General features: G+C 39.0%; 1 protein-coding gene across 1 annotated transcript in view; it reads left to right on the top strand.

The window, feature by feature from the left end:
- Positions 1-7,496: 7,496 nt before the first annotated feature.
- SUN1 (Sad1 and UNC84 domain containing 1) overlaps positions 7,497-27,215 on the top strand; it is a 24,187-nt gene continuing 4,468 nt past the window's right edge. Inside the window, exons 1-16 of the mRNA XM_082006532.1 lie at positions 7,497-7,582; positions 14,126-14,317; positions 14,679-14,869; positions 16,006-16,032; positions 16,137-16,331; positions 18,072-18,194; positions 19,217-19,300; positions 19,599-19,709; positions 21,129-21,227; positions 21,886-21,979; positions 22,092-22,150; positions 23,338-23,483; positions 23,640-23,864; positions 24,373-24,459; positions 25,426-25,469; positions 26,420-26,555. Coding sequence (XP_081862658.1) covers positions 7,506-7,582; positions 14,126-14,317; positions 14,679-14,869; positions 16,006-16,032; positions 16,137-16,331; positions 18,072-18,194; positions 19,217-19,300; positions 19,599-19,709; positions 21,129-21,227; positions 21,886-21,979; positions 22,092-22,150; positions 23,338-23,483; positions 23,640-23,864; positions 24,373-24,459; positions 25,426-25,469; positions 26,420-26,555 — 1,890 coding nt within the window. The 5' untranslated portion in view covers positions 7,497-7,505. The remainder of the gene's footprint in view (positions 7,583-14,125; positions 14,318-14,678; positions 14,870-16,005; positions 16,033-16,136; positions 16,332-18,071; positions 18,195-19,216; positions 19,301-19,598; positions 19,710-21,128; positions 21,228-21,885; positions 21,980-22,091; positions 22,151-23,337; positions 23,484-23,639; positions 23,865-24,372; positions 24,460-25,425; positions 25,470-26,419; positions 26,556-27,215) is intronic.

Genomic DNA, 27,215 nt, shown 5'->3' with positions numbered 1-27,215 from the left:
GAGGGGCTGTGTGAGGGGCTGAGGGGGCTGTGTGGGGGGCTGTGTGTGAGGGGCTGTGTGTGAGGGGCTGAGTGGGCTGTGTGTGAGGGGCTGTGTGTGAGGGGCTGAGGGGGCTGTGTGGGGGGCTGTGTGTGAGGGGCTGTGTGTGAGGGGCTGAGTGGGCTGTGTGTGAGGGGCTGTGTGAGGGGCGGTAACCGGTGGGTGGGGCGGGGCTGCCCGTCCCTGAGGGGCAGTTACCGGTGGGCGGGGCGGACCGCGGAGGGGGGGGCGCTGGCGGCACGCGCCGCGAGGGCGGGGCGGGGGCTCCCGGCTGCCTCGGCAAAGCGGGCGGGGCGAGGCCAATCTCTGCCGCCGCGGTCGCCGGCAGCTCTGCCTTCCCCTCGCTCCACCGGCGCCAGGTAACCGCCGTCCCGGCCTCGCGTGCGTGCGGCACCCGCTCCGCGCTACGTCCTGTGCGGGGGAGCCTCTCCCTCTCCGCGGCCGCGCCGGGGTCCCCCCCTTTCCCTCACGAGTCAGGCCGCGTTTCCCCCGCCTTCCCTCAGAGCAGAGAGGGGCTGGCAAACAGCTCGGCGCCAGCCCGTTCCGGCCGTTGCCGCGCTGCCAACCGCCTCCCACCCGCCCCCGTTTACCCGTCACCCGCTGACTGGCGGCAGCTGCCGCCCGCTCCCGCCTCGGCCCGCCCGCCGCCGCTTCCCGCCGTGAGGGCCGGTCCCGGGCAAGGCGGGCTCTGGCGGCCAGGGCCGCGTTAGGCAGCCGCCCGATTGGGAGCCCCTTGGGGCGTTGTGTCCCGGCCTGCATCCTCCTCTGGACGGGTGGGAGATCGGCTTCTTCCTCGGCTCGGACGGTAGTCCAAGGAAGGCAACAGGGCGTGAGGACATCGCGTTGGAGAGCGGGCTGGAGTTGGCGCGTCAAACGCTAACCTCTCCTTAGGGCCCGAAGTTACTTGGATCGGCGCTGTTAAGCTGGAAGGAGAGAGACAAATCTCTGCCGTAGCTGTCTGCCTGCTCGGATGCGTCTTGGCCTGGCACTTGGAGTATTTTCTTGTCAGAGCAAACTATAACCTGCAGCTTTCCACTCTGATTTAGAAAGAATTGATAAGTGTGCTGTAGTGCCTTCGCTTGCTGCAGCTGCTGAGCTTTAGTGCAAAGGTAACGTACTGTGTGTAATTGGTGGTGTGGTCTGGTGCTGGGTTGTGCCAAACCTGTCTTTGCTGTCCCCGTGGTTGTCACCTCAGGGCAGCTGGCGTCAGTGAACTGCTTCTGTGGGGCAAATGTTGTTAAACAGACAGTGTTTTCCTGTAAAAGAGGTTCGCATCACTCACTGAGTGACTGCTCGTAGTTTTACTGCAGAATACGATATTTCAGTATTGCGCTCATTCTGAGATGATAGAGCTGTGTTCCTGGTGCGGTGATCACCTTTGGTTGCTCTTCAGTAACCGGCGGGAGTAGAAATCTCTGAAACACAAAACTGTTTAGAGGCAGCGCCTGTTTTCTGACAGTCTCAAGAAGTTTTATATCTGCTGGAAAGAAGAAGTATTTCGTTTGCCTTATTTTATGTTTGTGTATTTACTGAAAAAAAAAAAAGGTATTATTTATAATATGTTGTAGGAAAGGAAGATCTTAGCTAGCAAATTCCAGGTTCTGTGTTTCTGCAGTACTTGCAGTCCCCCTATCCCACTGTCTGGTTTTCAGTTTAAAATTTCACAAAAAGGAAGTGAAATGTTTCATTGCTCACTTTGAAAGAAATTTTCGTGGTGCTTTGCAACTGACTGTTAGAGGCTAATGCTTCTGTTGAATTTCCAAGTAAATCTTGATGTCTGATTTCCTGCTCACCTATCGGGGTGTATTACTATTTGCTGGTTTTTATAATAATATTATGGAAGTAAGCAGCCGGGTTTTTTGTTGTAAGTGATCTTTAGGAGGGCTTTACTGGCAAGCTTAGTAAGCTTTTTACATTGATGTATTAGCATGCATATATATATATACACACACACACTTAAATCTGTGCTGCTTGAGTGACTTGTGATTTTATGTTGTGGACATCTTAGGCATTCGGGTGTAGGAGTTAGTTGTAAAGAGCAGGGGATTGGATCATATTTTGTTAGACAGTGAATATCGAGGCTGTTTCATTGTGCAAGTGAGCCTTTTAGGAGCGCCAGACGTTAAGTAAAATACGCCTTTTGTGACCTGCCAGTGAGCTTACAGCGAAAGTCAACACGAATGACGTGTACGCACGCGTTTGCGGAGTGCGCGCTCCAAAAGCGCGGCCCCCCGCGCGGAAGCCAGCGGGCGAAGGGCTGGGGGCTGGCCGAGCCGGCCGCCGCCAGTCAGTTCAAACTCTGCCGCTGAGTGACAGGGGGCGCTCCGGGAGGCTGGGCCGCAGCAGTCGGAGCCTGCGGGCTTTGTTGGGGCCGGGAAGCCATTTTGGGATCCCGCGGTGTGGCATGGAACAGCATGTCCTGTCGGCCGGGGAGCGCGCCCTGAGCCCGGGCCGCCATCGCGGGCGCGGCCCCAGGCCCGCCCAGCCGGTGCAGCCTGCGGCGCTGGGCGCCGGCCGCGCCGCCCGCCCGGCCCCGCCAGCCCGCAGGCTTACCCGGGTGAGCTGCTGGAGCGCTTGGAAACTCGCCGGGGCCGTGACAGCTTGTGGAGTCTGATGGGGGAGGCCTCGAGCGCAGCGCTGACTCTCTTTAAATGCAGAGGCCTGGTGAGGCTTGCGCGCTGAACTCTTTGTATGTGCTGAACTGAGGGGTGAGCGGGAGGCTCCCAGCTTAGGAAGCGACTCGGTGTGTTGCCGTCCAGTGTTTCGGGTGCTGTGCGTGTAAACAACGAACAGGCGTGTTTATTGTTCCACCATAGCTGAAGGTATAGCTTGTTTCTATCCACCTTTCTTTTACATACCGTTGAAAGGGGTGCTTCTGTGAATATGCAATATTATTGCTTTGTGAAGAACCTCTTTTTTTTTTTTTTTGTTAGCGTTACAGTTTGACACCTGTGTTTGGGGAATCTTTGCCATAATACTCGATGGTAACATCTAGTTTAAAATGTGAATTTATTACTTGGGATTTTTTGTTTGCTTTTGTGTTTTTGTTTTAAAGGAGTACTCATGTTTTAAGAATGTGTGTATTAATAAAATGCTGATTTTGCTTGAAGCTCTTTGCTCTTCAGCCTGTTCAAAGTCATAGTTAATTGGGTGTACATAGTTAATTTGGTGTACATTCTTCGTGGAGTATATTTACTTAGGAATTTACCTTTTTTACCAAAAAGAATAATTTTATTGGTTATTCTGAATAATAGTAGAAAACAAAATTGAAATTACAAGTAAAAATAACTTGCTCTCAGGAACTGATAGGGTTGCATGCTCTAGTTTCATTATCGTTAATAATTTGCCTAAAAGTCTATTTAGCTTTTGTAGTATTAGTATGTTAAATCATGACTTAAACTCACTTGCTCTAAAAGATAAGGATAGAATAGGTTCTACTTGAAGTTCTACTACCAACATCTAAGACTTTAAATGTATAATTTTTTTTTTTACCCCTTGTAAAAAAATAAGTCATGGTTTCTTGCAAATTTTCTCATTCTATAATGGACCTCCTGGTGAATTATTTCTATTCTGCCAGGGTCCTGTTTGTGAAATGGCAATTTACCACTTCCTTTGTCACAAAGGATGTATGTGAGGAAATGCCTAGATAGCATGTTGGTGGAAGTCTATTTATGTACCCAGAAAGACGTAAGTGGGTGCTCATCCTTGTCCTTGCCACCTGCTTGTTGTATATATACAGCATGTATTTGGTGCTGCTTCCCGTCTTGTGATACTTCTGTGCTTAAAGGCCACGATCGGAGTATCTCATCGCCTTCTGTGGAAGCCAGGAAGCTTGTTGCAGCTGTACTAGGATTTCGTTGGGGCTAGCTGATTCTGAAAGTGATTTTCAGATAAACAGGCTTACAAGGTAGTGGGGCGGTCTCCCGTCACTCAGATGTTTCATAGCCCACATCCTCTGGAGACAGCCAAGGGGCTTTGTGTGAAGGTAAATTCTGCTGCAGTGATGACAGGAATCCCTGTGCTTCCTTGTGTTCTGGCCAAGTCAGAATCTGTGTCTTGTCCTGCCCTTCTACTCTGCTGATTTATTGTAACACTGGTTCAGTTGAATTGCAAGGGAGAGACTATACTTGAGATGATTGTTGTCCGCTTCCCCAAAAAAGCAAATAATCCAGCTATCTCCTGTGCAGGAATGTGGAAGTTAGTTTGTGAGGTTAGGCACATTTTAGTGTTCACTTGCATTCTAGCTGAAATGTCTGCTTCTCTTCAATTGCCTTTAGGCTTTCTTATAAATGTACTCTTATTACTTGGGGGTTTTTATACAACTACATGCTGAGTTCATTCACTATACATCCCTTAGTACTTAGAAACAGATGTTTATGGACTTCTGAGGAAGTAAAAAGGGCTGCTTAAAGTTTGGGCCCAGTAATGCTTGCAGCAAAGCTGGTACCAAAAGCCTACATGAATCTGAGGTTCTCTGCCAAGTTTTGTGGTTTTAAATTTCCAAAATACTGTATTAGCATGTTTCTTTTTCTGTTCCAGTTGTATATGGAAGTTTCATAAACGACAAGAAATAATACATGAAAGGTGGAGTGCTGTTAAATGTGAGCGAACAAATTAGAGGGAGTTACTGTCTTCTACCCATCCATGGTCTGTTCCATAGTTTAAAGTTCTGCTGTGATAAGTATGTAGAATATTTCTAAATAGATTGGGTTGATCATCTGTTCTGTGGGTTTTGTGTTGAAAAAATGGATAACTAAAATAAAGCTATTGAACTAGTAGCCAGGTTTAAAAGAAAATACATTTTCATAGTAAATTATAGATGTTTGTTTTTCAAAACTGGTGCTTATCTCTGAAGATTAGTTTCAAGTTCTGCTTAAGTTAGCTAAGGCTGCTTTGTTGCTTTGAAAAATTGAGTAAAGGTTTTTCCTGTTGAGTCTGAATTAATTTTAGAGCATCAGACAAACAGTGAATCAAACCAAGGCCTTAAATCTTCTAAGAGTGATTTCTAACTATGTGGTGTTTAAATGGCAAACCTGTTATCGTTACTGGAGATCCTGGTGCTATGAAAGCCAGCTATTAATAGACCTATGCATAAATACCTCCAAGGCTTTTCAGTTGGCAATGCCATTGTCAAGTACATATTTTATCTAATACTAACTTAATGATATATTTCCAACCTTAGCAAATAAGGAATATGATGTAAATTCTAGGATTTTATTTCTTTAGAAATCAAGTAAATAGAAAACTGGTGGGAAAGAAGAAAAGAACAGGAAAGAAGCTGAACCAATATGTTATTTTTTCCAAGTCTGCCTTTGCACTGCCTGTGTGGGTAGCAGAGACAGAGGGAGAAGTTGGGTAGCTACTAAAACCTCACTCACATAGCCTGGCTTTCCATGTGGGAAAATATTGCTGGGTGTCCAAAGCACGGTATCAGCTGTTGAGCTCCCAGTTAAAAAGGTTTATTGATGAAATGGTGACTGTTAAGTACTCAAGATGAACGCCAGTGGAAACTAAATAGAGGTGTCCCTGGCTTGTGGTTTCAAAACTCTTTTCTATTGGGATGGACCAATTTAAACAGATCAACCTCAATCATGATTTTGAATTTCAGTAGTCATATGTCTGACAAATCCGTTTTGTTTTTGTTTGAAACAAGTGCTATCTGATGTTATTGACACCACTCATATTGAAATTCACTGTGTTTCCACTTTAATTACTGAGGAATCATTACTCTCTGGTCCCCGTTTCCTATGGACTAAAATGAGCTCTTATTTGTTGTTAAAGTATGGCAGCAGTTGCTGTGTTTTCTAGCAGTATTTGCTGCTTATTGTAGCAAGAGAATTAGACTGCTTTGCTAATACTTCCGCACTACTGATCTAAGCTTCCTCTAAACAAAAAACAAATTTTATATACAAGACAGTGAAAGCATTATGGCTCTAGAACAAGTGGAGTAAGTTTAGAGAAAGATCACTTAATGGAAATGCTTTCTCTACACATCAGTTTTTTAATATTACAGATAGCACAAGTGAGAGACCTTGTTTTTCATTACTCCCATAAATGCATGGGAGGTGCTTGCTTTCAGAAAGCTACAGTGTTTAGGGCTTTAAGTTTTGTCTTCATTAGTAATGGAAATACATCAGGATTTGGAGACTACAGGTGGACTGACTAAGAGCATTTTAGTCTTATGTGTAGAGATTTATTTTTGAACTGCTGTTACCTGTGCCTCTGTGCTTTTTGTCTGTTTCTTATGTATATGTAACTATACAAATGAAAACTCTTATTTCAGCATATCAAAATGCATTTCCAAAATGAGATAGTTGTTGATGTTTTGATTATAAGAACTAAAGTGTAGCTAGGGATGTTTTTACCTTAGTTTAGACATGTCAACACAGTTGTGTGGAATATCTTTTACTGCTGCTGAAACAGGAGCCATAGATAATCTGAAAATAGCCAGGATTCTGCTTTGCTAACCATGCAAATACCTTTTTGTTAACTGCGAATTACCTACTATCAAAGAATCTTTACTAGAAAAGCAAAGCTTTTCTTGTGGCTGATAAAATGGAGAAGGGCTCAAGGTTTTTTGCACATATTTTGAACTTAAATCATACATAATACCACAAGTAGTCACCTGTGCAGCTCTGCAAGATTCTTGATATGACAACATCAATTTTTATTTTCTTCTTAAATCTATAATACCTTTCAAAGACCTCATGGAAAGTTTTGCAGGTGTGGGTTGGGTTTTGGTTTTTGGTTCTGGTTTTGGGTTTCGGGGTTTTTTTGGAAGTGGATGGCACTCTGCAAAATGCACCTAATTCTAGCCATGTGAGTCATTTTGCAGTTGCCCCTTCTTCTAGGCTGTGTATTCAGTGGTTTTATGACAAGAATAAATTAACCAGTACCAAATATTACAATTTGATATGAAACAAAGGAAACTCCCTTGCTGCTTAGTGGATGGTGTTCAAAGGTTGTAGAGTAAAAGGATTTGACTATATGTAAAAACTTTCTTGGGTTTCATCTGTGTTACGCTTTGTTGCTGCACAGACCAGAGTGCTTTGCTCAATGGGCTTTCAAAGCAAAACTCACTGAAAGCATGGCTGGTGTTTTTAAAAATTTTTATGCTTAGCTTTTGGGGATGCTAGCATAACTTGGTTCCTGTGGAAGTGTAGTATAGTTGTGATAAGAGCTTGGCTCATTACAGTCGTGTTCCAGAACACTCAGAATTTGCTGAAAATAGAGTATCATAATGAAAGTCGTCTGAAATACACTGAGCTTCATACAGGGATATCTAGCACTAGCAGCAATACTGCTAAAATACTGAGACCTCTGTATTTCTGGTGACTAGCTTTTTTTATTTCAATACTTCATAACACAGGCTGAACAATGCAAGGGCTTTACATTGACTTTATGTAACTTTAAGTCATTGCATTACTTTATTTTCACCTTTTACAGTATGATTTGAAACAGTCAACATGGACTTTTCACGTCTACACACGTACACTCCTCCCCAATTTCTGCCAGAGAACACTGGCTATACATATGCACTCAGGTGAGAACTCTTTTCTTCTTGTAGAGAAACTGTATGTTCTCTGAATGTTGTTAATTCTGGAGAGTTCAGCTTTCATGGTAAGTAGCTGACTTCTTTGAAGAAGCATGACTTTCTAGTCTGTTTTAAAAACAACTGCTGTGTCCTAAATGGAGGAAAGAATACGTGTCGAACTAACAGGACAATGACTAAGGTAATGATGCAGTGTTTATTAGTTGCTATGAATAACTAGTCTCCGCCTAGTTACAATTGCGCTTTTATTTCTACAAATATGTCATCAAAATTCTTAGATGTTTTCGTGTATGTCTTGTAACTTCTCTGTGTGTTTTCTTTTGCGAGTTGGCACCATTTTCACTTTAAAACACTGATAGATATGCACTCATTGGTGCTTCTGTGGAACTTGCCTGGAAGTCACATATTGATTGCTTTTTTTTTTTTTTTTTTAGCAAAACTGCTTGCTGTGTGAATGTAAAATCTGTATTCTAATGAACTTGGTTTTTCTTGCATCTTTTTATTAAACTGACCATTGTTACACTGTTTTTCTTGAATGACTTCAGTTTTCTAGAAAATAACTGTGTAGTGTGCTTGCTAGTTCTTGTATTATGTATTCAAAATAAATCTTGTGATGTCCATTTGAGGGTTTTTTTTTTAATATTAATAGAGCAGATTGTGGCTGCTGATTTAATCTATCTAGCTTTTCCTGTTACTGAGTTAGTAGATGTATTTTGAAGCAAGTCTACATCAGTGAGCCTGAGTTGTTGATTTAGCTAATTTTAAGTTAAAAAAAAAAAATTGTTTGTTAGGATGCAGTATGAGATGGTTTTTCTATTCTGTCCCTGTAAATCATTATTATGTGTTTAATGTATATTAAAATATGATATTTAGGTTGGAGAGTACTTGGCTACTTGCCAATAAAACAGAAGTTGGCAAAATGTAGAATTAAGAGATCAGAAACTTAATATTCTTGCTTTTGTATACTCTAAAATTGTAGCATCATCAGTTTTGGGGGATCATGGGTTTTTTAGCTATAGTGTGATATCAGTAGTGTTGCAAAACAGGATGTGTTTTACGTTGCATCAATGAAATTACAATTATTCCTGAAATTTTAGAAAAACAATGGTAGAAAGTTGGTTAAATACAAGTGGGTTTACTAATTCCAAGAAAAGGCATGCGGGACAATGAAAGATGATTTATGAGCCTTATATCAGCAAGCAGATTCACTATTACATTAATAAGTGGTTTTGGATAGCTCTGCATTGCAAAAGTACCTTAGACTGGCTGAAATACTTTAACCCTTTTACAGAGGATAACTTTCCCTGTTGTGAGCAATGAAAGCAGACTTATTCTTCAGGTTGTTTAGACAGTGATTTTTTTTATGTCTCTGTGAGCATAACTTTCTTAAAACAAGCTGTGAAATTGTCGCCTAATTTGATTTCCTTAGTTATATTTGTCTGAAATGATACTAGTATATTCTACTGTACAATCTTTTCCACAGCAACTAATCTTTCTCGCAAACGAGGGAATACGTAGGTCTTAGTATTAACTTAAGAAATTAAGATTTATTTTCTTTTTTTTTATTATTATGTGTATTTTCAAGAGTACTAGCAAAGTAAATGTCAATGGCTTGCGTAAACTAATCTGTCAGGTATGACTGTTGTTTCTAACTGAAGCAAACAAGGAATAACACGGGAGCAAAGATTAACCTGCCAGGAAAGAAAGATACAGAATGATAAATCCTATTTGAAATAGTTCATTATGACTTTGGTGGGTTTTGTTTAGAAGACAACTGGAGCGTTTGACTTCCTACATAAATGAAGATTGTTGTTTTGCAAAACTGAGAACTTGTGAAGAGGCCTTTGTAGTAGGGGAGGGTTACATGTCTTGAAGCCTCCCATTTTGCTGTGTTAAACTATGTTATATTTAGGTGTTCAGGAATGGGTAGAGCTGGATAAGCTGAAGTTTAATAACTGACTTAATGAAGGCAAGTATAGCTGAACAAGGTTGAAATCTAATTCATTGTGATCCTTCCTTGTGTAGAAAGGAAGGATTAGCAAGCACTTTCTTTAAAGTTTCCCCTTGAAAAATTCTGTGAAGCCCCAAATATTCAAATAATAGGGGAAAGCTACTTGGTACATTGCCTGCATTCAGAGTGTCAAGAATGTAGTATGGTCTTTTTGAGCAGACTTTCTGTGTGTCTGCTTGCTGAATCTGTGCGGAATGCCATGTATTACTGATGTAGTTCCTCCTACCTTAGGTCAAGCAATATTTGAAGAATCTGAGGAAAGGATGAGTTAGGCAGAATTGTTAAATATAAATATATATATATTTATCTCTCTATATATAAAAAAATATTTTCATGCTGAAGTATACTCCTCTCCCTCCCACTTCTATTTGTTTTGCTTATATTCTGATCTGGCTTGTTCTGCCTTCGACAACTCAATCTTTTACAAAATCTGCCTGTGAATTTCTTTAAAGAAATTGGCTTGTGCACATAGTACTGCAGGAAGTACAGTGAAGTGAGATACCACAAAGCTATATTAATAGATTTGCTTATGACCTATTAATAGAATGTATATTAATACTCACTGGGATCACTGTGTGTTCATAACCGTTTGTAGTGCTTCAGCTTTGTGCTTGTACTCCTCCAGCCCAAATCAGAAAAGCATTAAACTGATACAGCTAAATAACCTTTATCTTCCTCAAAATGCAAGTCAAACTTGTGAATCTCACCCACTTGTGAGCATGTAATTTACACCCCCCTCTTCAGGCTGATCTTTCCTTTAGTCACCATCGTCTTTTGAGTTGTGGTGTTTCTGTCAATTTGGGTACTTTAACACTGCTTTTTCTTCACAAATACGGATTAAGTTGGTAAGAATTTGGTTTTATATTTTTCTGTGTGAAAGCATTAAATCAGAATGTAACTTTCTGCAAAATAGTTGAATAAAGTCCTTTGTTGGTTTTTTACTTGTGTTCTGGGACTGACTGAAGCAATAGCTAAACAACTCAAAGTACTGTCCTTGGTCAGTTAATATAAGCAATGCCCTGGTCAGAAAGCATACAAATATTCATATACTGATTATATGCCTGCGTCCATGTTAGAAGACATCTGTTTAGCTGTAGTTCTCTAGGTGTATTGCTTTTATCTATTATTATCTTGAATACTCAAGAATATCACTGCCCATTTCATTAAAGGAATATGTATAAAATAAATGACCCTTAAGGTCTTCCAGACAAAGCTATAGGTGTGCTAAAATTGGCAGACCTTATTCTCATTCCACTTATAAATAAACTTGAAAATTAACCCACTGAAGTCTAGAATTCTTATTCAGTAGAAGCTCATGGGAAGGAGGTACCAAGGTGATAGCTAAGAAGCTGGAAGTATCAGGCTAGACACAGTTGGCAGAACTGCCAGCAGCCGTGGGAACTACTTGTTGGGAAAGGAACCAGAATCTGCACTGTTTGTGTAGGTTATGTATGTGTGTAGGCTAATTGCAACCCGCCTTTAATATGTTTTTTTGCTAGCCATACATATTGGATGGGAGTACCATCAATATACAGGTTCATTTCTGTCCTGTGAAAGGAAAGGCAAGGGGTTTTTTGTTTACTGTCATCTTTTCTGTAGAAGAAAAAAGGCTGCATTCCAAAGCGTGGAAAGTGAGATGGCAAGTTAGGAGACTTCTGTCCTCTGTCAGAATGACAGTATCTAGATAATTCTCTTCACTTTTAGTGTGAAGAGAATTACTACCCTGCATAAGCAAGAGAGAAGCTCTCTTTTCATTTAAAGAGGAAAAGATACCTTTTTTAAATTCCAAACTGTATTCAACCCAAATTGATATAAATGTTCCTTGAGATACTTAGTAACAGCAAGTGTTCATAAACAGAAACAAATTGTGGCTGGTCACAGCTGTCAGCTTGTCCTGTGTACTTTGTGTTCTTGTGAATTGAGTATCTGTAAGAAACATGGGGTGAAGATGAGGAAAAGCAAATGCATAGTGGCAAGCGTAAATAGCAAAACTGAGTTCTGAAGCAACTGTTTAGGGAGGGACTCAGTAGTAAACCACTGTGGCTCTGACCCTTTAAGAATGAACAACAGAAAGAGCCGTATTTACCCGTATTCTCACTTCACATCTGTCTGAAAGCAAGCTGTCTAAACAACATTTTTGAAAACTAGAAATTATATCCTTTTGTACCTAATAAAATGTACACTAAATATGTTTGCACGTGAGGAGGCTCTTGTCTTATTTCCTCTCCCCCTCCCACCAGAATGTAAACAAGGATTAATAAGTGTAGTGTATATAGTAATGTATTGTATTCTGGGTTTGTCTTAAGCTGTGCTTAGACCTCTGCCTTGCACAAGGTTGCACTGCATGTGGCAGAATTAGGGCAGACCAATAAGGTCAAGCAGGTGGTGCTGAAGACCTGCCATCAAATTCATGCACCTCTGGGCGATTGAAGAAGTTATTTTGGACAAGCTCTGGTTTGGCCCTGTAGGGATCACCCATTTTCTGCTGGAGCAACTATATTCATTGTCTGGGCTAGTTTTTTTTTAGCTGAAGGAAATGCTGTTCATGTGCTCTGACACAGTCCCACCTCAGGTGCTTTACTTTGCATTGTGGAGCAATCAAGAAACTAATTTCTAAAGCACCCACCTTGTCAGAGTTAAATCACTGCTGAAGTGTAGCTACTAGGCCTTCTGATGTCAACTCACTTGTATGCCAAAGTAATACAAGGAGGCTCAGGGGACCTTACCGCTCTCTACAACTACCTGGAAGGAGGTTGTAGCGAGGTGGGTGTCAGTCTCTTCTCCCAAGTAACAAGTGATAGGAAAGAGGAAACTGCTTCAAGTTGCGCCAGGGGAAGTTTAGATTGGATGTTAGGAAAAACTTCTTCACTGAGAGAGTCGTCAAACATTGGAACAGGCTGCCCAGGGTGGTGGTTGAGTCACCATTGCTGGGGGTATTTAAAAGACATGTAGATGTGGTGCTTAGGGACATGGTTTAGTGGTGGACTTGCCAGTGTTAGGTTAATGGTTGGACTCAATGATCTTAAAGGTCTTTTCCAACCTAAATGATTCTATGATTCTGCAATGCATTTCATTATTGCTTTGTAATGTTCTGGGGTCTTTAATGATTGTGTAAGAAAAATTATTTCCATTAAATTGTTTTTGCACAAATACACTTTACAGTAGCTATTTATATGTTTGTTTTTTTTTTTTTAAAGAGAAAGCTTCCATTTCAAATACAGATTGCACAGTAGAATCTAATTCATTCAGACCTAATTTGCTTGGTTTTGTTTGGGATTTTAAGGAGAAGGAGCTGTTTTCATTAACAATACCTTGCTCAGCTCTTCAAAAAAAAAAAAAAAAAATCCAGGAATATTGAAGTAACTGCTTTATGGCTCTCTATATCCCTTTGGCCCAAGAGGGTACAGACTCTGTAAGAAAGCTCGCCTAGCGCACTTAGCACATAGATACTTTGGGTCACAGTGATGAATGGTTCTAGAACCTGGCCTCCTAGTGCCATACCCTGTAACAACAAGCTCTGCTCAACTACGTAACTGAATGTTTCCTTTGATTGCACGTAGGAGTATTCTGCTTTAATCTAAACTTCCATTTTAGTAAATGTATTTCCTCCTGAAATTATTCTGTTTAATCTGTTTGCCTTGTGTTGCTGCGTTGTTTTCATGGAGGCTCTGAGAGAATCAAGTGTAAAAGTGCGGAGTAGAGTTCCTGGGGTAATGATGTGAAGCTTGTCTACATGTAAACTTGCCTCTGTAGGGTAACACTGAGAAAAACAGATGAAAGACTCTAAACATTTTTAAATTTGTTCAGAGTTAAATATTTCTAATGATTGGTATTAAATATTTAAAAATAATAAATATATTAAAATAATGTACAAGAAATATTTTTAAACCACTTTTTTTTGAGTAATGGTAGTTAAACTAAAGTAGCTGAAGTAGGGAAGTCTTGCTAAGTATCCTAAGGGAGGGAGGTTCCTACTTGTTGGGAGATGGAAGTTCAGAGTAATGTGGCATATGGATCTTTGGTTCTCAAAACAAGGAATTGGCAAACAAACAAGCAAACAAAACCCCAACTTTGACTATAAATGACTCTTTACCTTGCAACGTAGAATGCATCATAATTTTTAATTTGCTGCTAGGTGTGGTGAAGAAACAGTCATGGACGGCTTCCTCTCTGAAATTGGTCGCGAAAGAACTATGTGTCTGAGGCTGTAAAACGAATGCTTGCTCTGGCTCACCTTCAAACATGGTTTCCATGGTGGTTGTTTCTTTCTAACTGTATTTGTATATCTTTTCAATTGATTTGCTTTCAGTTATTAAGCTTGTAATATGAATTGCTTAAGAGAATCTTTAATATCTACATACTTCTACGTTATTTGGGTTGCATGGCATATCTTGTGGGAATTGCTCCATAACCCCGTATAAACAGCTTGTAATGGAAACTTAGACTAGCTTGAAGGGCATGTTTGTTACTAGGGGAGTTTTCTCTTAAACTGTGGTAACTTTGCTGTTCTTGTTTTGCTGCAGTTCAAGTTATTCTTCATCTGCTTTGGATTTTGAGACTGAAAACAAAATAGATCCAGTATTTGATTCGCCAAGAATGTCACGGCGTAGTTTACGGTTAGCTGCTGCAGGACTTAAATCAGATGATGCACAAAATGATATCCTTCATGACACCTCTTATGCCAGAAACATGTCCTTCAGAGATCAGTCTTCTAAGTAAGCATTTTTTTTATCATCGCAAATTAATTTATTGATTGGAGTCTTGAGACTTCCTGTTTGAATATGACAGTACAAACATAGGTTACCTACTATTTTATTATTTGTTCTCAGTGTTTACTGCCATACTTGAAAATTATGTTGAGTGTGTGGTTTGCAATGAAGTCTTTGCAAAAGTATAGGTGCTTGAATGTGAGGATTTTATTTCAAATGTGATTTGAGCTCTCTTATCATGTTAGTGTTAAAATACCTTGACTGTTTTGTTGGGGTTTTTTTTGGCTTTTTTTCATTTAAAATGAGAGACACAGAGAAATTTATATCTTTAGTGCTATGTCTTATTTGTCTTTGCTTTGTTTCCTAGGACGGTGAAGCAACGCAGAAGTATGAATAAACAATCTGACAGCGTAAGACACACGCCAAGGAAAAATCTATCCAGCTCTTCCATTTTTAGCCAAAGCAGTTTCAATAGCCATGCCAGTGATGCATCAATGGTATCCACTGTATTGGATGAATCTTTGATTCGAGAGCAGACAGAAGTTGATCATTTCTGGGGTAGGCAATGATTGCTATGGCTTGTATCAAACTGTGAAAACTGCTTATGGCTTGGTGTGTATAAACATATGTTCACATTCCTGCCTCATTTTCCTCACCCATTTTTCCATCCTGCCCCCAAATGTGTGCATATACTTAAACTCTTGCTGTAGATGTCTGCTGAATAAGAGGCCTACTGGAAATTCAGTCCAGTATGTAAACTTGATTTACTGCTGTAGTCGACATCAGGTCATGTTGTACAGACATGCACAATATGCCAGACAAACACATGTAATTTTGTGATGCAAGGCCATAGATTGTATAGATGTAATTATCTCTTATCATTACGTTCTTCAAAATGTGCATAGGGTACTGTATTTAAAGAATCGTAAACATGTAACTTGTCCTTGAAAACCCAAAGGAAAAGCATTTCCTGTTTGTTTATAGACAGAAATGTGTTTCAACTTAACATACCTTAATCTGAAAGTTTCAAAGTAGTGGCACTTCAAGATTTCCTGAGAGGGTTTTTGTATGTGGCTGGCTGGTTTGGTTTTGCAAGTATATACAAGTGTGCTTTTCTGGAACCTACTTTTTTCATTGAAGAGGAAAATTTTGGAGTTGTCTACATAAAGTGTTGTGTACATAAAGTGTTGAGTAGAAGATCAACAACTTCTTATATCTACCAATTCAGACTCCTTGTCTCTAGTTAGTATGCTTGTATCCCAGAGTCCTAATGTAAAGAATTGTTTCAATCTTAGTAGAATGCGTTCTAAACTTTAGATTACCTGGCTTTTAAAACAGGATCTTAAAATACAGTAGTACCAAAGTAGTTACCAAGCAACAGAAACAGTGTAAGCTTGTAATTAGCTGCTTTAAAGTCACATGGGAGCTAAGAAAAGGTGTAGTTGTCACTCATGATTTTGTCTGCTGCTTCCATGATAGAATGCTTTTCACTAACTGTTACGACATTAATATCTGATCTATTCCTATGGTAGACTGCAAAATACGTTAAATACTAATCATAAAGTGACTTTTCTTTGCAGTCTTAAAATTAGTGGGACTTCTAATTTGAGTTCTTGTCAGATAGTGTGGTTGATTATGGGAATTCCTTATATTTGGGACCAAATCTGTTAATTTTTTTTTTTTTTCCTGTCAAGGTCTTGATGATGAAGGCGACCCTAAAGGTAACTACACTTCCCTTTTCCTTCCACATGCATTCTATTTAATGGTAACTAGTGATGGCAATACTGATGTCAATGCACTGAATGTTTTACTTCTGGTTTGCTAGGTAGTGATACTACGCTGATGCAGGGAAATGGCGATATAGCAACAGCAGAAGCGCAGAACACAATGATCAATGGCTACACTTGCAGTGACTGCAGCATGCTTTCTGAACGGAAGGAGGTTCTTACAGCATACTCGGCTTCTCATGTGCCATCTTCCAGAATTTACTCCAGGGATAAGAGCCAGAAACATGCATCTAGTAAGTTACTTTCTCTTGTGTCTTATCTGGATAGCAGCATGGTATACAGTTGATGCATTTTTCTATGTAGTGTTATTTAAGCACTTTTACTACCCTTCTAAATTTACCAATAACTAAATTCTAGAGATCAGCTTACATGAAATACCTTTTTCTGTATCAGTTGAAACTTCATGTATTTGTGAGCTTCTGATATATAACTATCAACTTTTTTTTTTTTTCATGCTGAGTAGGAATGAAACAATTTCAAAATGAAAATGCCGTGGTATCTTAACAAATTATATTTCCAAACTCATTTGGAACACAGTGGGCTGTTCCAACCAGCAATGGTCGTAGGAGTCTTCTCACCTGGTATCACCTCTATATGTGTCTGCTTATGAGGTTTTTGGTCAGGATTTTCAGACAGAAACTTTTCCTATGCATTCCAGTTATTTTGTTTCTTACATGATTTGAACTTTGAAGATTGAACAGAATTGTTACTTTGCAGTGCTTCTGTTATCTAAGAAATCTGAGAGATACCTTCCTACTTTCTGCTTCGTAGTTTTGGGTTTTTTTCTCCTTATTTAACCTGGCAGCTTATTAGAGTGTTTTTAGAAGCCAAACCTCAACTGCCTGAAAAATTTAACTCCAAAAGGGAAAAACTGATTCCAAATAGACTTCCTAGTGACTACATTCCTAAAGGTCGAAGACAAACGAATCTGCTGCAATTAAGGTTCCAGCTTTCCAAGGCAATCTCCATTCTGAGGATAATTATCTGCTGTGTCTGCCTGTCTCTTGCATAGCATCTTGAATTTCTTGATTGTCAGTTACCACAAAGAAGTTGTTTCCTGAGTGGCCTTGAATTAGAAAGAATCCATTTTGGGATTCTGTAGGTATGTTATTCATGAATGAAGTATGTTTTCAGTAGCAAGAAGTCAGTTTGTTTGAACTACAATGTGTGACTTTAAATGCTTTGAGGGAAACATTTACCAAATGCTTTTTGGTAAACGTGTAGCACAGGTAGGAATTCTGTTGGCTTAGCATATTGAACTAAAAGTGACACTGCATGAAAACTGTTTTCTGTTTTCCGGAGTTTGTATTCACACAGGAGAACTTTACAAGGAACTCATCTTTGTACATTCCTTTGAACTTTAATCCAGTAGTTTGGGTTAAACTTGGGGAGGATGGGGCACACAGTCATGGCAAGTTTTTGGAATGTGACTGATTCTAAGAAACCAGCAGTATGGTGGACTGCGGCTTTCTTCCTGTGGCTCTGAATAAGTGTGTGCCTCTAGCACTTAAGACAGACCACTGCAGTAACTTCTTCCAGTGTAAAAGCAGAGAAATTGGGAAGTCCTCACCGTTGCAAATCCAAAATAAGGATGTAGCTTGTCTCTTTGGAGCTGTGACCCACAAAATCAGTATGAACAGCTCACATCGTCGAGAAATCTTGAGTTCTGGAAGCAAGGAATTCATTACTGCTTAGAGTTCTTAATTCTCACTGAGAAAATGTATTCTTGCTGAAGCCGTACATTCTATCTTGAAGGTGTTTTCCCTAGGATGTGTAGTTCTTACAAAAGCTTTGCTGTCATATCTAATGCAGCCAGACTTTTCAAACCACGCTTGCTTAAGTTCGTACTACTAGCTAAAGAAAGGCTTTCCATGCTTTGTCCTCACTCTTCCACAAGCTAACCGTCAAGAGAGAATATAAGTACATCTTTATGTAGGTGAATAACGTGTATTCAAACTGTTTTTTTTCAATAGGAGGAACCTATTTCTACATGAGTAAGATTCTGCGATTGGTCAAACATGCTGCAGCATCTTTTGCATCACTATTAGTGCAACTATTTCAAATGGTTTTGCTGAAGCTGGGTTATGAATTTAAAGGTACCTCTTCAGTTGTCTTCCTTGGTCTCCACACAAAGCCGGAGTGTGTGTGTTGGGTTTTTTTTTCTTATGGACTTCATCTTTTGGCACTGTGGTGTTCTTTTTAATAGTCTTTTGCCTGGCTCCTGTCCTTCTTCCTTCTTTATTACTAGTATTTACTTATCTCAGATGTACTATCCTTTTCATACTTTCTGTTTTGGAAGTATCAGGATTCACGTATGTGAGATCTGTGTTACAGTTAAGATTCACATGTTGATTTTTACTAGGAGGTGATAGAAGGCAATGGTTAAATTGAGAAACTTCAGTTGATATTTTTTTAAACTGTTTGGTGTGATCCTGTCAAATCCCAACTTTTCAATGTCCTTAGGTTTGGACTATCTTGTTACCCTTAAGCCCACTGTGCACTTAAAGCTTGATTCATTGTCTTGCAAAACTAAAGTTGCCATCATCACTGTGCACTGCTCTAAAGCACATCTTGTTTTCCATGAAAATGTTCAATTCTTCTGTTGGTGCTTTCTCTTCTATAATACATGCTCTACAAGTGAAGTTAAATTGCCGTAGACAGAAGGTAACTGATTTTTGTGCGTGAAGAAAACTTTGCTCTCACATTCTTTGTGCCTCAGTGCCTTAACTTGCTAATGCTTTCTTCTCAGTCTTTTAAGATCTCTGATAAAATACACACAAAGGTGTAACAGTTGGCCCGTTTGACAGAATGATGGGAGTAGGGACTCAAGACTTGATGAGTTGTTACTTAACGAAGTTCATTAAAAAATCCTATCTGAAAAGAAGCAGAAAGATCTTTGAACCAAAAGGCCCTGCTTACTTAAAGAAGAAAAAATAGGATTGCACAGAGTAGGCTTCTTCCTTGATAATTTTTCATGTTTCCTGTGGGTAACCTGGCTTTAATAGTGAACCAAGCCAGTTTACCTAAAATCTGCATATATGATAGCTAAAACATGCATATATGAAAGGCTTTGAACTTGAGAGTTACATTCCATGTGTTTTTTTTAAATGTGTTGCAGCTCACTCGGACTATTGTGGAAGCATGAATGTAAAGGAGTTTTACAGAGAAGATAGCCATCTTGGTGTAAATGAGGAATCAATATGTAAGTATAATGATTGATGTTGTCTTTTAGCCTGGGGCTGTACACCAGGTTGTTGCTATAATAATAGTATGAAATGCCCCATGACTCGAAGGAAGCTACAAAGCAAATGTTTGGGAGAACAGTGATTGCTTGGTGTACTGTAGTATTTCCCCAAGCAAGTTTTATTCCACTGAAGTTTGCTTAGTGGTTTTTGGTTTGATAACTGATACTATGAAATAGACTTGTTCAAGTTATCTTGTAGCAATCTTGATTTGATCCTGGCTTTGTCCCATTAATCGACTGTTACCACAACCAACAGGTGATGACTGTAAGGGGAAGAAACATCTTGAAATATACACCACAGACCACATGCAATCCTCATGGGCTAAAAGGGTAGCAAGGACCATTTGGCACACCTTTTCTTATGCAGGTTGACTTGGACCTTTTTTCTTTTGCTTTTATTTGCTTTGAAATCTCACAATGTTAATCATACATATTGTTTTGTGTTTGGGGTTTTTTTTACCTTCATCTATCAAAGTAGATTAGAAGTGTAAAGTGTCTAGAAAATTAATGTACTTAATACCTTTCCTGTTTGACTTCTTGCTCTGATACTGGCTTTTATAGAAGCTTGGCAGACTGCTTACCTATTAGAAAAAACGAGGTTTAGGAATAGAGTACACTTTGTATGTTTAGAAGGAACAAATCAGATTGTTAATTTATTGCACTTTGGAGAAGTCTGTACGCTTGATGGGTTGAAAAGCTGCCTTTAATGAAAGCAGGTATGAGGTATTGTTATGCAGATTATTTGAATAAAGGGGTTTTAACATTTTATTTTTCGTTCTAGTCATAGTCAATTTTTACAGGAATCTTACATAGGGGTAGAATCTTCCCTGTGAGATAAGCGTTCCCTAGCTTGAATGACAGAAGCATCAAGAATCTATTGAGTGCTCTTTATTCAGCAAAGGAAAATTATTTGAGACACTTCAGTCACCTAAATGCTTTGCGAAATATTGGGTTGGTATATCTATAATCCCTCAGATTAAGCCAGACACACCTGCTGATCTTAAAATGTAGGATTATTTTTCTAAATGTACACTACGTAGTTTGTTCTGTAGAACAAACAGTCCTAGTTTTGGATATAGTAATTGTTGGCTTTAGTGGGCTTTAAGTTACAGCATTTTGTTATAATGCGTGATGGTTGGGTTTTTTGGTTGTTGGTTTTGGATTTTTTAAGAGACTCAAAACTGACATACTGAAGATCTTTGGGAACATTCAATTTAATGAAAATCTACTGCTTGTAACTTCTAGTAGGGAATATTTTCTATTTTTTATCAGTATTTCTTATACATAATTATTTAATTCTTTCCCTAGGATTTAAAATTTTTAGTTGTTCCCTCTTTTACACATGAACCTCGATAACAAACTTGATGTATAATTCAGAAAAATAAGATGCTTTTAAAGTAATGATATGCTTATAACTTAAGGTAGTACTTTTTTTGCTATTCTCTGTTGTACTTAGCATGGCATTGTTAGATAAACATGCTACAAAATGTAAACTTCCTGTTGATTTTGGAAAAGTGATGTTCTAACTGCACAGATGCTGTTGATTGTTCTGTTTATATGTGAGAATTCTGTTTCTAAATTTTCTAGGTTTCACTTGGTTTCATACTTACTAGTGCCTTGCTCTCCTTTCACATAGTGAAGAACCAAGTTTGTCCATTACTGAAAAGTAGGGTTTAAAAAACATGTAATGGGCAGGGAACTGAGTCTGTTTTACTGCATGTACTGCAAAAGAACCTTAAGCTCACTTATATATGTGACCACATAGAGTTAATTTGTTATAATCTAGGTTACTTTATGCTTCACATGTTGCAAACAGTGGGAGCAACAGGATGGCTTGTGTCTCAGAAGGTGGTGTCTCTACTTTGGCTGGCAGTTCTTTCTCCAGGTTACTATCCTAATGTGTGTGTGTGTGCATTGCCTGTTCCTTTTGACAAACTAGGAATCTGCAGTATGTGGCTTACATTAATTCAACTATGCTTATCCTGTAGCTTTTGTATCTTGAAGTGCTTGTGCTACTTTCTTTATTGACCAAAATGTGCTTGATGAGAGGGTATATTTCTGTTCACAGCCATAATGGGAGACTAACCAGACTGTTTCATGAGGGAATGAGTGTGTGAATAGCACAGAATATGGGGTGTCAAGAATAATGGGGTGTGTTTTGGTTTGGTAGTCGCTTCCTATCATGGTATTCCTCTTAGGAAAAACTGATGCTGCTAATCTGTGCATTTCTTGAAACATGCAGACATCTTCAGTGCATGGTAACTTGGATTCAAGCATTAATACTGAATTTCTGGCAAGATACCATTATTATAACAAATGAGCATTTAATCTTTTTGCATGACTTGTTTTTCTTGAGCAGCTGATGTTATAATGCTGTCATACTTGTGATATCTAGATGTTCATAAGCTGCCTGCGTTGCTTGTACTCATGCATTTCTCTGCTGTGCAAAATATTCTTGGCCAGAATTGCATGTCACTCTGCTTAGTTTCTTTGAATGTGTGCTACAGTAATTATATTTCATACTACCAATTTTTGTCTTCTAGGGAGGGCAGCTTCTGGCATGTTCAGGTTGCTTAGAACTGGGTGGTATCAACTCATTACTCTGATGTCTTTGCTCAAGGTGTTTCTTCTTAGAAGGTGTGTATCCTTTGGAAAAAAATGTTTTGTGAGCAGATTATTCACCCAGTTATAATATAAAACAATAAAATGTGATATATATAATTTCTTGTAAACTTTTCTCTTTCTCTAGATGCCTTCCAAAGATCTACAAGCTATTACTGTTTCTTATCCCACTCCTGTTTCTACTAGGTATGTGAATTGTTCAGTTATCATAGAAATCAGTGTATGCTTATTACAGCTGTTCCAAAATAGCATTTTTAGCTCAACTTTCAGTTTATGAAGAAGATGCAGAAGCAAAAAAGAGCAGGTTTATTTGTGAACAGGGTAGTAATTCAAGACTTCAAAGTACTGACAAGTCAGTGAGCTTTGCAGATACCCTTGGTTTAATTTTGTAGACCTCTTTAGACAGAGAGAGCGGGTGAGTGAGTAAATGCACTGAAGTCCTTTTTTTCTTTACATGCTTTCATAGGAATATGAAGCCTGTTCTTTATGAGCTCACTGCTACTGATTGCTTTGATGTTGTCTGTCTCCATAAAAGTGTGGTTAAGTTCTTTTACTAACTCATCCTAAATCTTTCCTTTGCTCTAGGCCATGCTTTAGTTGCTTAAAGTACTGCTATTTAGACTGGCTAGTTGACAATATTCTAGGTCAGCTGTCTAATTTGAAATAAAGTCAGTTTAAAATATTTACCGAAAGTGCTGGGCCATTTTTGAAAAGGAGTTTCATGTCTTTGCATGTCCTAAAAAACTTGTAGCTATTTTGGGAAGAAGATGAATCTTCTCAGAAACTTACAGTAGGGATTCGATTCCTTTGTACTAGGGAGAATAAAAAACAAAGAAGTTACCCTGTGTAGAAAATGCTGCTACTTCTTACTAAGGTATTGCAAAAATAAGTGTAATAGTTGTGAAATGTTAGATGGCTTCCATGGAAACCTAAGTTTCCTCCAACTTTTATTAGATATTATGCAATGTGGTGTGTAGTAAGTAGGGTATAAGGCAAGATATTTTTTCACTTAGATAAAAAGCAGTATTTACGTCTGCCCTCAGTGAGCATGGCCTGTCTTAATCAGTAAATGAGATCTAGGTCCCAGAGCAGCAGTAGTATGAGGTTAAGGATATATAAGGTATAGAAGCAGAAGTTGCCTGCCTTACAACTGTGTGAGTGGTACTGATGGATGTTCCCTAATATTCTTGAGTGCTTGACTTAAAAATTTTAAAGCTGGCTCATGCTGACTTCTGTTTAGACTGGAGTAGTGTCCACTGTGTGATATCTACCTTGCAAACTTAAAGTAGCATGTGTCCTTAAGAAGATGATTTGCAGATATAAGCAATCTTAAGGGAGAATTCTCTTGAACACTCTTTTTGTTTCTGATCTAGGTATATGGTTCTGGGGGTTTGATGGCTTAATTTCATTATTACCTTCATTGAACTGGACAAGAATTGACAGGATACAGAGAATAGATGACTCTATTCATCTTCCTGAACCACAGGCTGATTCTTTTCACTCTGTGCAATCTCCAGAGGTAAGGAAGAACAGTCTAGGGAAGTACTTACATATCTTTTAAGACTTCTTAACTCCCATGTCTTCAATATTTTGCAATAACTACTTGATACACAAGGGTAATGTAAATAAATGTCTTGATTTTTATATATTAAAAAAATATATCTTTATATCTTAGGATACCATAAATATCTTTGATTCTGGTCGTATAAGTGAGCTGGAAAAGCAAATGGCCTTCGTGTCTGACAGATGCCATCATCATGATGAAGAATATAGCAAAGTGATGCTTCTGCTCCATAATCTTCAAGATCAGGTTGCCCAGATGAGTGACAAAAGTGAAACATTGAAGCTAATAAAAAACGTGATGGGTCAACATCTTAAAGATATGAAACTGGAGGAGAAGGTAAGATAGTCAGTTATTGATGCTTTCTGATACTGATCAAAGTCTGTTTTAATAATGCAGATTATTAGCAATTTGACTTTAGGATTCTTTCTGTTATGGAATTAACTGAGAGAGAGCAAATGCCAGGGTGTAATCATTGGCATTTGTTCCTCCTTTGTTACTGCTGACAAAGAATTAATTCCAGATAGGTAGTCTAAAGTAGAATCTTACATTGCTGAAAAGCAGCTGGATTTATCCTGTTTTCATAATGAGAAAGAAGACTGTAGGGAGGACTAGTGACAAAGAAGGGGTTTTGTGGTAAACTTCACTGTGTGTAGCTCCTACTATTGCTGAATCAGGCCTTTATATTTATTACAGATTCTATAATTTCTCATACTACCTGCAGAATAAATCACTTAAGCACTCACTGAATGGAATACAAATTATGCATTGTAGAAAATACAAATTATGCTATTTGTAGTCCAAAGGAAAATATGCCACTTCCGCTCCCACCCCCTCTTTTTTTAAGACTGATTTGCTGGCTTTACATCGAGAACATGAGTTGCGCATCCTGACACTGGAAGACCTTCTTGGAAAACTCTCTGCTGAATCCAAGGTATTGAAAGTTAGCTTTGCTAACTCGCTCTAATTGTAATCTGTTGATAAAATACTTAAGCTTTTTGTTGGCTATCCCAAACCCCAGTTTGCTTTACTCTATCTATTACAGCGCTTTAAATCTCAAAACTTGTTTGTGTTCTTGCTCCCCTTTCTTGGAGGGGGCTTCAGTTAAAGGTTAAAAATTATTCACTTGACCAGTGAGGCAGGTTCTATTTGGAATAAAATCTTATTATACAGAGGCACAAACATAAGTGTGGGGACGCAGTCCTGTACAGGTGGTTGTTGTGGTTTAATCCCAGCTGATAACTAAGCCCCACACAGACACTTACTCATTCCCCCCTAGTGGGATGGGGGAGAGAATCAGAAGGGTAAAAGTGAGAAAACTTGTGGGTTGAGATAAAGACAGTTTAATAGGTAAAGCAGAAGCTGCGCAGGCAAGCAAAGCAAAACAAAGACTTAATTCACCACTTCCCATGGGCAGGCAGGTGTTCAGCCATCTCCAGGACAGCAGGGCTCCGTCATGCATAATGGTTACTTGGGAAGACAAACGCCATCACTCTGAACATCCCCCCTTCCTCCTTCCCCCTGGTTTATATGCTGAGTGTGATGCCATACAGTATGGGATACCCCTTTGGTCAGCTGGGGTCAGCTGTCCCAGCTGTGTCCCCTCCCAGCTTCTTGTGCACTCCCAGCCTCCTTGCTGGTAGGGTGGGGTGAGGAGCAGAAAAGGCCTTGACCCTCTGTAAGCACTGCTCAGCAGTAACTGAAACATCCCTGGATTATTAACACTGGTTTTAGCACAAACCCAAAACTCAGCCCTGTACTAGCTGCTATGAAGAAAATTAACTCTATCCCAGCCAAAACCAGCACAGTGGTGCTAAAATCTGTCATTTTCATTTAACATTCTTTATCCTATTTCTGTCGCTTGTGTTTGTCTGTTAAAACTAACTTTTGTATTTTTTAGGACATCCAGAAGGAACTTGACATAGCCAAAGCAAAAACAGTGAGGTATAAGCACTTTTCAAATATATTTTGCTTTTTCAATCCTGGTGCTAACTGATGGCAATATACATGTTCTTCTTTGAAATACATACAACAAGGCTCACTTCCAGTGTGTGAGCAGTCCTACAGCTACATTTTTTTTTTTTACTGGAGAGCACTGTTAATATAGTGAAGGAGAATGAGTGACTTATCCTATTACAAATGCATTAGAATTTTCCTACAAATTGCTTACTGAAGTATACAGTAATCAATTCTGATAGAGTTTGTATTTAAGTCCTTGAATTGCATCAATTCTAACCTTTGTCTCTGTTTTTGGTTTATCAGCTGTACTACTTTCCACTCGTGTACTGTGTAATACCGGGATAAAAACGGCAGCACTTCATTAAGTAGTTTCCCTATTGCGAAGAGGAAAAGAAACATGTATTTGCTGAATTGACATTTAAATTAGGTCTAAATCTAAAATGGCTTTAGAATGATGGCTCATAGTTTTTTCTATAGCATGCACTGAACACTGATCATATTGGTCATATGTGACCTGCTACTTAAGCTCAACTTGATACTTCCCTCTGAAGTTACTCTGATTTAAGTAAAGTAACCTGAAACTCGCTCTAACCAGCGGCAAACTCATGCAAATAAAGTTTGACTGGTTTGCCAGAAACCTTAAGTTACCCAAATTCTATATATGCTTGAGTTATTAACTTGTCAGCCTGGTGATGTTCTAAAGTCATCACTGCTGGATTTGTTCACAACTTCAAATTACTTTGCTTTGAATATATTAATCCTAAGTATGCCTTAAATAACATCTTCAAGGAACTGCAAGCTCACAATGTCTTCATGGTGAATAACTGAACTAGGAAAACATTTTGTATTAGACAAGTATGTTCTCACACCTTTTGGAATTTGATGGAGTGATTCAAACTACTCTTTCCTAATTATTGACTCCTTGTTTTTGTCAGAGATGATGATAAACATAGTCAACTTTTGTCCAAAGTTAAACAGCTAGAACTAGAGTTATCACGGATGAAATCGGAGCTGTTAACTGGGGAAAGTGTGAAGACGAGTTGCGAGAAAATAGATGTCATTCATGAAAAAGTACGTTCTGTAACTATCCCAGTAAAGCTTGGTACTGCTTGATTTTGTTCACTCACTCTCTTGAAATATGCTGCAATAAGTAATGTGGGGGTAGTAGTCATCTTAAAGAATTACAGTGTTTTATGTAGTGGTACTGTGAATTTTTCCATTGGTGTGTAACTTTTTACTAGACAAGAGTTTATGGCTTGTTTTCTACAGTGGCAGGTTTTCTGCATTTAAGACAAGATGCAATAGCCGTTCTGTATACAGTACTTTGCTATTCTTCGTGATGTATTTTGCTAACCCAGGGAGATGTGGAAAAGAAATTTATGTAAAAGCAAGTTAAGTTTGTTATCTGACAGTTGTTTTAAAAAATTATGCTAAAGTTCTTTTAAAGCCTTTTATAAGATCTGATTAGAATGTAGCCAACAAAATACAGCAGTAAGTACTGACATAGGATTATCAGCTTTGACTAAAATATCATCTTGTGATAACTCTCAAATATGATCTAGCGATTGTATGTGGAATCAAAGCATACCATAAGTGAGCAATTAAACGACTTGCTTAACTAGGCCTAACAAGTATAGTGCTCCACTTAGAGTTGTCACGGTGCCTTCTTTGAACTGTTGCAGTCAACTTTTTTTTATTCTGAAGTATTAGTCAGACCACTAATGTAAATTG

The sequence above is a fragment of the Phaethon aethereus genome (assembly GCF_964289735.1).
Source record: "Phaethon aethereus genome assembly, chromosome: 15".
NCBI classification, from domain to species: Eukaryota; Metazoa; Chordata; class Aves; order Phaethontiformes; family Phaethontidae; genus Phaethon; species Phaethon aethereus.
Note: the sequence above shows the minus strand (reverse complement) of the source record. Positions and strands in the feature narration are given on the sequence as shown.